This window comes from Anthonomus grandis, chromosome 11 (assembly GCF_022605725.1).
Source record: "Anthonomus grandis grandis chromosome 11, icAntGran1.3, whole genome shotgun sequence".
NCBI classification, from domain to species: domain Eukaryota; kingdom Metazoa; phylum Arthropoda; class Insecta; order Coleoptera; family Curculionidae; genus Anthonomus; species Anthonomus grandis.
The window spans coordinates 18718886-18731599 of NC_065556.1; the positions used below are offsets into that span (position 1 = coordinate 18718886).

The window sequence follows — 12714 nt, forward strand, 5'->3', positions numbered from 1 at the left end:
AGCGCTTTAAGTTCAAAAGCGAGTTGAACCACTGGCAGTGCTATTGGCAGCAGAAGAAAAAGACTTCAGCGAATCCACTTCCAACTACTGCATTACAAGCTTTGGAGAACTGTGATGTTGAAATTTTTCCCGACTATCAATGCTTATCTTCGTATATTTTGCACACTGCCTGTGATAAATGCAAGCTCTGAGCGCTCTTTTTCTACTCTTCGCTGCTTGAAAACATGGCTGAGGTCAACGATGCTCCAAGAAAGACTGATTGGATTGGCTTTGCTATCCATACACCAAGACATTGAAGTCAGTCCTGAAGAAGTCATTGAACGATTCGCAAAACTGAAGCCTCGTCGTTTTGTTCTATGAAATAATTTTTCTGTAACATTTGCATCAAAAATCAAGGATTTGTGGCTGAATAAATGAACATTAACACATCAATTACAATATATTATAATTATGCTAATCCACTGTGTTCAAAACAATTTTCCCCTCCCAAAAATCAGCACCGAATCCGCCCCTGCTCAAAAGCTGAAGCCTACTGACCATTTCAAGCGTCGTTAATACGCCGAATGGTTGGTTGAATAGACAGAAGTGAATGGCGACTTTACAAAGAAAATCATATTTGGCGACGAGGCACACTTTCGCCTCAGTGGATTCCTTAACAGGCAGAATTGCCGAATTTGGGAAAATGAGAATCCACGAGTGATTGTGGAAAAACCGATGCATCCACAAAAAGGGACTGTTTGATGCGGTTTGTGGGCTGGCGGCGTCATCGAGCCGTACTTCTTCGAAAATGAGGTCGGACAAGCATGGTGTTCGCTATCGCGATATGATAACGGGCTTCTTGTGACCAGACATTGAGTATATAATAATAATAATAATAATAATAATAATAATAATAAATAAATTTATTTGCCAGTAATAGTACAAGTTTACAATGCATTATTGGTATACATTCTTCATACATGATAAATGTATTACTGCAAAATGGAGTTTAAGGCAGTAAAACTGATATTGAATAAACTCCGTAAAAATTTTGTAACTGTAACTAACAACAAAGAATATTAAATTAATATATAGATTCAATGTTAGCACAATAGCAAATCATAAGTAGTATGTAGTTTTATAATTTCAACACAAGTAAATTACAACACTGTTTTTACCTAAAACATTCTAATAGTTCCTAGTTCTTATACTTATAGTAGACGTTTGTACCTACCCAAAACACAAGTACACTATACCGTATGGAAAAAAAAAGATAAATAAAAAACAACAAGACTTAGTGGTGTGTTAGCAAGTGATTTTTATATAGATATTTGAATTTTGTTGGCGTGAGTATTTTCATTTCGAGAGGAATATGATTGTATAATTAATAAATAAGGTAAACATTATAAGAGAAAGATCTTGCAAACAAGGCAGTCTTATGGAAAGGAGGAGATATTAATCCCCTATACCTTAGGTTTAAGTTGTGAACATCTGTTCTAAACTTTATTTGTTGTACAAATATGGTGGACTTTTATTAAATATTATTCTGTGGAATAAGACAGCGGAGTGAAATGTACGGCGATTTTCCATATCCAACCAATTGCAAATTTTGAGTTTGTGAATTACTGGCTCAAACTTCCTTATGCCAAATGCAAACCGCAAACACGACCTCTGAACTCGCTGTATCCTGTCCCTATCCTGTTTGGTTAGGCATGGACCATACAATGCATCACAATAATTAAAGTGACTTAACACAAGAGCATCTGACAATGTTAATTTTAGTTTTTGACTTAGTGCACGCCTATGTGGATATAACAGCTTTAAATTTGCATACGCCCTCTGTACACACGCAGATACATGTTCGCTGAATCTTAAATCGGTATCTAAAATTACCCCCAAATTCCTAGATTTTTTTTCAAAGGTAAGCTCTGAGTTATTTAAATTAATTTTAAGTTGGTTTTCTAAGTCAATTTTTTGTTTTTTGTCAAGTTTTTGTATTTTAGTTTTTGAAGGGTTTAATTTTAAGTGGTGTTTTTCTGAGTTTCGAACTAGTTGATTCAAATCTTTATTTATGTTAAGTTGAGTTTGTGCTATGCTATTAGGTGTGACAGAGTATAATAATTGTTTATCATCAGCAAAACTATAATCAATACAGTGTTCAAGGGCATGTGTGAGATAACAGGTGTATATGCAGAATAGTAACGGGGATAGCCCGGAGCCCTGTGGAACACCACAGTGAAGCGACCCTCTGTCCGAACATCCCTTATCAGTTTCTACATATTGAACCCTATTAGATAAATAGCTTTTAATTAGATCGACAGCACTCTGTGAAAATCCAATATGCAATAGCAAAGCGAACAGGACCCAGTGGTTTACCTTATCAAACGCTCTTGTGTAGTCTAACAATATCAAAACACATGAGTTTCCAGAGTCTATATTTGACATTATTGAATCAACCACGTCCAACAATGCTGTACAGCAACTGTAACCTTTTCTAAATCCCGATTGTCTCAAGGGAAGGATATTGTGTTTATTCAGGTGTTCTATTATTCTAGCGGTTAAGATTTTTTCAAATATTTTCGAGCAGGGTGATAAAATGGATATGGGTCTTAATTCTGAAAGGTTTGTGGACTCGGTTTTAGTTTTTGGCAACGGAAAAACCCTAGTAATTTTCCAGGAGTCTGGAAATTTAGATTCGAGAATACACGAGTTATAAATATTAACTAAAATATTTAGAATCTGAGGGCAGCATAATTTTAGCATTTCACTGTTTAGACCATCCGGACCAACGGCATTTGATTTTATTGATGATAAGGCAGTGTAAACTTCCTGTTCATCCGTCAATCTAAAAGAAAAAAGCTCAATAAAGTTTTTTGCCGTACTAGTAGTATATAATAAAATCAAGTCCGGATCTGGTGGTTCAAGTTGAGAAAATTGAAGAAAAAAGTTGTTTATTTCATTCGGGTTATTAAGATTGTTGGGAATGGTATCACCGGACTTTTTGTTTAAAATATTAAGATTGTTGAGAGTTTTCCATAAAATCTTTCCGTTGCCATTGTTATTCTCTAGTAAGTGTTCTAGGTAGGCTCTTTTTTCGCTATTTATAATACTAGTAGTTTCGTTTTTAATGTATTTATAGTAATTCCAATTTAGAGGGGTTTTATTTTTTTTAAATTTGTTATAAGCCTGATCCTTTCGCTTGATAAAACATTGAACAGCATAAGTACACCATGGCTGGTTTCTATGTTCATAGTTAATTGTTTTATAGGGAGCTAATTGATCAAATAAGTTAAGTATTGTATTAGTAAAAAAATCAACTTTCAACACATGATTATTTATATAATAAGTATTATTTAAAGGAGATACAGCCAGGCAGTCGAGCACGCTTTGTTTATCATCTTAAGCATCTTGAGCATCTTGACCTTATAGATTTGTAGGTGTTTACTACATTTTTAAAATAAGACTGACCAAATACTAAATAATGATCAGAGAGGTTATTTACTTTATTAGTACCGTAAAAATCTTGCCTGGCTTTCTGCGTAGAAACCAAAATAATATCGATTAGTGTTGAGCTATTATTTGAGATTCTAGTTGGACTATTAATTGTTTGTTTTAGATCAAAGAGTTCTATTGTTTTCCTGAAATTCTGTGATTTTGTGTCCTCTATATTTAGCAGGTCTATATTTATATCTCCACCACATATAATATCATGGCAATTTGTATAAAGTTGTGATAAACTATTCTCAAGGATATCTAGAAAATCTGAGACAGAGCCTGAAGGAGGCCTGTATACAGTGCCTATTATAACGTTTTTGTTTTTAAGTTTAATTTTAAGCCATACCTCCTCTAGTACTGACGAACAATTTAAATGTAGCTGCTCGAATTCAATTGAATTTGAAATAAATATACCAATACCTCCGCCTCTGCCCGCACTGCGATCTAATCTTAAAAATCTATAACCATCAACATTTAAAACATCGTCCGGTATACCACAATGCAACCATGTCTCACTCAGACCAACAAAGTCAAATTTTTTTTCCAACAAAAATGTTTTAAATTCAGCCAAGTGAGGTACTAATGATCTTATGTTATAAAATGCGAATGAGAATCCTTTCATTTTTTTTCCCACTAAGTCCGATTAACTCTTGGAAATTCTTCAAAAAATGGCAAATGTAATCATGTTAATAGTTAAATTTGTTAATTAAATTGAGTACTTCAGTAACGTATTTATGCAAAGAACGAGAGAAGATATGGACCTGGAGGATATGTGGTTCCAACAGGTGCCACTTGCCACACAGCCAACGAATCAATCGCTCTTTTGCAAAAAATTGCTCTTTTCAGAAATTCAATGGCCGTGTCATCTCTCGTCTATTTCGCGAATTGGCCGCCATGATCCTGTGATTTAACACCGATGGAGTTCTTTCTTTGGGGATACTTAAAAGAAAAAGTGTACGTCAATAAGCCAAGAACAATTCAAGAGCTAAAGGATGAGATTATTCGGCATATTAACGACATTGAACCTCAATTATGTCTCAGAGTCATTGAAAATATGGCCCATCGGATAGAGGTATGCCACCGCAGCCGTGGAATGCATTTGGCCGATATTTTGTTTCACATAATTGTCATATCTCATTCTATCATAATAAAAATTTTTAGATGAAAACCTTTTGTTCCATTTACAATTAACATCGTGAGTTTTGGTTGGACCACCCTTTATAAGCGATATCACACAGAAGCACTGTGTGGCGTTAAAGCATTTTACTACTAATAAAATGATGAAACCTTAAAAATCTGACGTCTCTAAATTGAGAAGAAAAAATTACTAAAAAACTCAGAGAGTACATAGGTTAATAAATAATTACAATATTAAATAATAATATGAAAGAATCAAAAAGGAGCGAGCAAAAGGGCAGAGCGAAAAGAGCCACCTACCAGTGAGGGGATACAAGATCAAAGTAAAACGCTCAACCCATTCACCATTACAAAATTATTTCTAAACTTACCCAGATTATTTAATTTTAACTATATTTTGTGTATCCAAAAGAACTTTTTTATGTACAGAATATATTTTTTAAGTTAACAATCTCTAATACCGACTGACAAATTGTTCCACTTGTGAATTCCTACATACTGAAAAGATTTTTTAGATTCGATGTTTTGTGTCAGATTTTTACATCACGATTATTTATTATGTAAATAATTATCTTAAATAACATGGCTGACCTGATTTAATTACTTTATAGGCTAAATTCTACATATGACATGTTTTGCGGTTCTTCATTATACAATTTGCACTTAAAAAGGGAGTTATGTGAGGCATATAGAGAAATTGCAGGAAAAGCGAATAAAACTATTTTGCAAATTTGTATTAAGTTAAAATGAAAATCACACCCTTTACTCGATTATTTTACATATAGTTTAAAATTCCCAACATGTTTCGGTGACAGCGGTCTCCATTATCGGGGAATACTAAAATGATTTGGTCTTGAACAATGAAACAAAAAATAAAAAGACAGAAAAGATTTTAAAATTAATATAAGTCGTACTTAAAAATGTTTAAAATTGGCACACACAAAATTGCCACACGTGCCAGGGTTTGAGTTTATGTCAATAAAAAACTTTTATTTATATTTTTATATGCTATTGTTGACAAATAGGAATTGAGACGTCAATTATTGTCCTGAATAGTGTGTTAAAGAAAATACGAAACTTAAACTTAGGTGAGATCTATGTTGAGTCCTAAAAGTACCATGGTGTTACAAAAATTTTTGGTGAAAGCAATAGGAAAGTAGAAGGTTCACGGAGAACATAATAAATAAATGGCGCGGTTAAGATAATGATTAGTACATTGTGAAGCAAAGCAATGAGTACTATATAAAATGCAATTGTAAAGGCCAAGAACAATGTATTAAAAGACTATGAAGAGTTAAAACATAGTGAGTTTTTTTTAGTATTTCCAACAGATCAAGTTTATTGCTTTTGTGGCAGAAATGTAAAAACTTTGAGTCAGTGTTTAAAACTGTGGTTGTTAGTATAAACATGTCTCAAAAGTTAGATGTCATTCTTGTAGGGCAAATTCACAACTTTGTATTAGTTTCAACAAAAGAATCGCCATACACAATACAAAAATAATTTATAAAGGAGCGTACAAGCGAATCACACAGTAAGTATTTAGTATTAGATAGTAAATGACTCTTGTATTGAACCAAACTTTTTAATCGACTAAAAGCAATTCTATAGTTAATTCTATAGCAATTTCATGTAATCAATAAGTTAATTTTTTCATGTGCCTTATGTATATCTGACATGTTGAAAGGAATATAAACCTGTGAATCATTCGCAAATTGGTGCATTTTTGAGTATTTAAGGCCTTTACTCATGTCAGCAATATATAGGGGAAAGACCAAAGGACCTAAATATCCCCATTGTCCTTTAGATAAAACCCAATTTTTTTTATAGTGTTATCCGACAAACCAAAACAGTGTAACTTGGCCAACAGCAGCTGGTGATCAATCATATCAAATGCTATCCTAACGTCAAGCAGTGCTAGACATATTATATGTTTTACGTCCTCTTCAGTTTTTATCTCCTATCATTTAAAATGCTTATAAGAGTTATTATAGTACTATACGACTTTCGAAAGCCTGATAATCGAAGGATTTTTAAAAAAACAGGCAAAATACTGATAGGTATGATATCCTTACAATCTTCAAGACAAGTGGATAAAAGGTTTAAAAAAATTGATCACATTATAAAGGGATGTTCACGGTATTGGATGTGTAGCCCATAAAGAAAACATTGAATGTGTATTGAAGTTTTAATGCTACAAAATCAATTAAATGAGAGGATAATTGCTTTTTTTACTACTTGTTCAAGACCTTCTTACAGTGTAAAATTCCTATTAGTCTCCGAGATACAGGATGATTTATAAAAAACTATAAGAAATTATATTCCCTCTCAAAACAAAGAAATCAACTTTTCTTATTTATTCAATGAAATTAATATTGATTTTTTTCATAAAGTTGTAATTTTGATACTATTTTCCTACATATAACAATTTCATGCATTTAGTTTTTTATTCATTTTAAAACTTCACAAAACGTATTAGAAGCTATTTTTACTAAGCAAAGAATAGAACTAGACTTCAATTGCAAACTCCGGTTCTAATTACGTATTACCGTTTGATCAACATTTGAAAAGCCGATAAGATAACCACTTGAATTTATCTGTTTAAAAATAGTAAAAATATTAACATTTTAAGAAAGGAGACATTTTGGATAGATAGATATTCAGGATATTTTGCTTAACGGAAGAGTTCTGGTTATTGGATTCTGCCAGACAAGGTAATCAGAAAACTACACTTGCGAAATAACGCAAGAACCTATCCTATTAAATATAATTAATTGGCCACAACTGGTACAAATGAGGAGTTCAGACCTAAGGAAAATCAAATCCATAATTCACAGTTTTGAGATAAATAAGAGTTCAAGTTAAATTACACAAGTCGGTTTTCAGAGAGAATTAATTAGATTTTTCTTTTTAAAAAATTTATTGGACTTAATCCACACTGGCTCTGGAGTCTTTCCTACATAAGATAAGTGGATTAGAAAGAACACAGTAAAAAATCAAACATTTATTACTTTTAACAACACATCATGTTCTATAACAAAAATTAGGCGATATAGGTATAAGAGGAACCAGTAAAAATAAATCACTTTATTGCAGACAAAGAAAATGTGAAATGTGGTGTGCCACAGGATATGGTTCTGGGACCAATGTCTTATTATAATTTTACCATTAACAAATAGCTCTATTATTTGTAATGCTGATGATTCTGTAATTCTGGTAAAAACAAATCATGGTCAGAAGCAGACATCTTGGCAGAAAACTATATCACATTGGTTAAATTATGGCTGGACCAAAATATGCTGAATATCACAAAAACTCTTTGTATAAATTTTTCTAGGAAGAATATAAATCAACAGGAACCTTCTAAAATGACAATTCATAATCATGCCTGCCTTGTTAACGAAATGGTGGATTGTAATTCTAAGATCACGTCTGTGAATTCAGTGAATTACCCGGGAGTTTATTGAGAGGAGCTTAAATTTGCATATTGGCTATATAAGTCGAAAGAAAAACGATATAAAACAAACTTAATATTAACAGAAATGTGTACTGAAAGCTATAACCAAAAAGATTCCCTTCTTTGAGTTTATTTGTGGAGAGTGAGGTTTTTAAAATAAGAGAAGTCTACCTAAGACATATACTACATGAAAAAATGAACACTGCATTCCAGAACTAATCATAGAAAGACACTCAATACTAATGTAGTTGAATAATGGATCAGAAATAATCGTGAATTAATTTGGTTAAAATCGCCTTTCCTCAAAAGAAGAGTTCTACAAATGTACGTAACAGTTAAAAATTTTTTATTTTCAAGTGGCAACTTTTGTATCTTTGCAAACATAAATTTAATACGTTAGTTAAATCCATTGAACTTAAAAAATATAGAGTGGTAGTAATGTTGGTTGTTCTGTTGTAAATGAATATCTTTTTTGAAGTCCCTTGTGACTTTAGAGTACTGCACTGTAAATAAAGTAGTAAACTTAACAATCCTTAAACTAAATAAAGTTCGATATTGGAAACTGAAACATCACCAATATATGACTACGTTCTAATTCATACTAGATTCTTACCGGTCTCCATAATTTTGGTGTAAACTGAATCATTATACACCGGATTACTTGGCGTCGCCCCTTCATACCTTTCGCTGGGGAACATTGTACTTTTCGTAAAAACCTACAAATCGAATAAAATATCATCAGCAAGGGCCTTACAGATAACAATTTTCGCACTTACTTGAATCGGCCTCCGAAATCCAGAATTTCGATGTTGCGGATATCCTAAAATTTCACTCTTAGCAAATCCCACCGTAGGAGATAACAAAAAGTCCCTGAATTTGTCCGGGAAGAACTCGATCGAGTTGTAATTCTTGTAGATTGTTTCCTAAAATTAACACATACTTTCAATAAATACATTATGCACAATGGACATATTTTTTAAATAAATGAATATTGCGTCATACCGTCAACTTTTTCTTGCTCTTATATCCGGCCCAATGTTGGGGTTCCAAAATCAATTTCCCACCGGGCCTTAACTGTTCGTACATCCGCCTAAAGGCTAATTTAAGACCGTTATCTCCCCAATTTAGGTGAATCCACTTTGTAATGCTCAGACATAATATTATGTCAAACTGGGGCTGTTCGAGCGCTAATAGAGACTCATCCTCCAATACATAGTTACACTGAAAGTAATACAGAATTATTTTTAAATACTGAAAAAAAAATTATAGCTGAAAAGTTGTACTGAAGAGTCATTAAACCATTTGTCATCCTATTTACTTATGACAATAGAAATGCTACATAGAAAATATGTAGTGACTTCAATATACCGGCGTGGCCAACATTAGTCTTGCGTGCGGAGGACAATATGTCAACTTCCAATAATAAATATAAATTCTGTTTATTTTGTCATATAGTGGGAGGAAGTCGCCTGGGATGGTGCTAAGTGCTAGCACCGAGACTGGGTACTATAAGTTGTTGAAAGAGGTCTATAGTAAGAATTCTCTATTTCGTGTGCATGTTTTCGAATGGTATAAACGGTTTTCTAAAGGCCAAGAGCGCCGAAGAGGTTCAGGTTGGCCTATTTTCTTTCAAGACAAAAATCAATGAAATTATGTGCGGAGATCGAGTATTCAGATGATTGCTGAGAGCGCAAATAATGAAAAAGAAACTGTCAAAAAAAGTTTACATGACGAATCAATCATGAAGAAATTCTGTGCAAAGTGGTCCCAAACAAATGTGATCTATGACTAAAAGCTCGTCCGTCAACATCTGCCCACATTCTCTTGAAAGGTTAGATGAAGAGCCTAAATAGATGGACAACATCATCATTTGAGATGAAACCTGGATATTTCAATACGATGTGGAAACTAAAAGGCAGTGGAAAAATTCTGAATTGCCAAGGATGCAAAAAAAATCAAAAATGTGGAAATCAAAATTTAAAGCCATGCTAATCGTTTTTTTTTTTTTACATCAACGGCATCGTGACTGAATGGGGTCCAGAGGATCAAACTGTAAACTTCCGACAATCACAACATCACGATTGAATGGGTTCTAGAGGGTCAAACCGGAAACTTATTTGACAGTTTTGCCTACACTGTGAAAGCGAGTTGGTAGGAAACTGGCGGAAAAACATGTCGTGGATCTTAACGGGACTAAAACAAATTTTATTACTCAATAAGATTTGCAGCCAAAGATTTAGTTATATTAATAATTTTCTTAAAGCGAAAAGTTAACAATCCCAAGCTTAAAAAAAAAACGTTCTGCTGAAAAATTCGAAGTGTTTCAGTAGGTTATCAGTGGATTTTTACCTACATTTGTTAAGTTCTGTTAATTCTTTTGGATGAAAATCCTAAAAACATCCATAAAACTTAGATTTTATACATTGAAAAGGGAAAACTTTCTTACGTTTTTGAAATTCATACCAATATTTGTATAGTTTATGACAATTTCAATATTATTCATTTATTAAAGTTTATCACGTTTTCATACTACTTTGTTCGAAACAATAAGGCAATCAAATAACTACCTCAATTATCTCATTAATATAATTTTCTAAAAAATTAAATTTTTACAGTTAAAATCCCGGAAAAAAAGGTGAAAATAAAAAATATGTATTAATTCCATAATTCCAGGCTAATGCAAAAAAAACAAGATATTTTAAAACCCCAGAATACAAAAATAGCTCGAAGAAGATACCTATAATCTTCCTGTTAAAACTTTACAAAAAAATTCAATGATTTCACTAAGGCTTTTGGTACAGTAAGCCATAAAAAGATATAGGAATTTAGAGTGAGATTGAGTGGCTGATATCTTACAGAAAGGATTTAAATTGGACGTATTTAGAGCTTCCAGTCACACTGAAATCAATACACCACAAGGTTCACACTTATGGCCTCTACTCTTCAATAGTTACGTAAAAGACATTGCTTCTTATTTCGTGTAGGAATGAAGCGTAAAACCCTTTAACTCATATTTATAATATTAAAGGATCTCCTTCATTATTAGCTTCTTACATAAAAGATTTGGGATGATGCTTTTGTGATGCTTGATAGCTATATATATCCCTTACAATGGGGCTTTATTACCAAAGAATTCCTTATCATTCCATCTAAAGTGCTATGCTACTCCATAGTAAGTCCACACCTAGAGTACTGTTCTGCTATATGACCTCCATATAGAAACATTCTTACTCAAGTGATTGATACAGTTGAGGATAAATTCCTAAGATATATTGCATATAAACAACAGTAAGGACTTGATAATATAAATTATTCAGATTTGGAAAACTCACTTCAAATAACAACTCTGCCGTCTATATAACTTATTGCACTCTCATCAGCTAGATTGTCAAATAACTTTTCAACTCGATTGGATTGCTTTCAGAATAATTAAATGATTAAAAAAACAACTTAACCGATAAAAAACCCATTTTCGTCACTAATATTTTCGTCCACACTAAACTTTCATTAACAGCAAAATAATAATTAGTAAAACACGTAGTGTGACGTGATTCTAATCCGTTTTCATTTTTCTTCTATTAATATTCATAGTAGCTGTTCATCACGCTTGAATTTTTGGCTTCCTGATAACTGTCATCAAAAAAAAAAATTCAGTTGAAGGCCACAAAATGGCCGCGAAATATACTCAATAAAATAAAATATTTCTCTTTCTCAATACGGACAAGAACAAAATTAATTTATTTAAAAGCTTACCTGTTTAAAAGTGACATTTTTCGGGAAGCCCCTGCCTTGCTCCCTTGAATCATGGAACCCTGGAATGTCAATAGGTCCGTATAATATAGGCATAGATATAGGGAAAAACTCACTACTACTTTTTTCAGGGACCGTTTTTGTATCGGGGGTGGTCTCGGACCCCGCTGTTGTATTTTCCTCGGTTTTAACGTAGTGTTTTACGTTTTTCCGAGCGATTGAGATTAGCTTTGGGTCTATATCTATACCTGTGAAGAAATACAATTTTAGTTAAAAAATGGTGTCGCAAATTATGTTAAAAATACTTACCAGTAACGGTTCGAGCCCTAAAGTCCCTGGCGACACTAAGAGTAATGTGTCCAATGTTACAACCGATGTCTAAGATATCTTTGTTTTCGAATAAGTAAGGGTGGTGAGAGAATACCCGTAACCTATGGTCGGTGTCATTGTTTGGGTTTCTATAACCGTAATACCTTAAAAAGGAAAGTAAATAATATAAGAGGAATTGTTTAAAAATGTAAGGTAATTTAAGTAAAAATAAATGAACAGAGAAATGAATAATTTTAGTATATAAACATAGAATTTATCCATTTGAGTTTTTGGAAAAATTAAATGGTATAGAACTACTGACGCTGGGCTCCAAAAGAAAATATTATACATACAGTGAGGGACAAAAGTATTGGCACATATTGATTTTTATTAAAATTCGTACCTATTACATTTAAATATTTTCTAATTTAAAGTGTATACCCAAGAGCATTCGCTTCTTAATATTTAATACAAATTTAATAAATAAAGGCTTTACAAAAGAACCCATATTAAAATTCTATCAAAAATCCCATGGACAAAAGTATTGGCGCACATGTTTACAAAGTGTTTAAAAATAGGTGCCTTGTATG

General features: G+C 32.7%; 1 protein-coding gene across 4 annotated transcripts in view; it reads right to left on the reverse strand.

Annotated features, from left to right (window-relative positions):
* The window catches only part of LOC126742058 (7SK snRNA methylphosphate capping enzyme bin3-like), a 35991-nt gene that overhangs the window by 2685 nt on the left and 20592 nt on the right, over window positions 1-12714 (reverse strand). For 2 of the 4 annotated variants that reach the window (XM_050448584.1, XM_050448585.1), the window contains exons 7-11: window positions 12125-12288; window positions 11819-12063; window positions 9068-9286; window positions 8842-8988; window positions 8679-8781 (exon numbers count right to left, since the gene is read on the reverse strand). In XM_050448584.1, the coding sequence (XP_050304541.1) occupies window positions 8679-8781; window positions 8842-8988; window positions 9068-9286; window positions 11819-12063; window positions 12125-12288 (878 nt within the window). The remainder of the gene's footprint in view (window positions 1-8678; window positions 8782-8841; window positions 8989-9067; window positions 9287-11818; window positions 12064-12124; window positions 12289-12714) is intronic. The other 2 variants (XM_050448587.1, XM_050448586.1) reach the window with 2 other exon arrangements.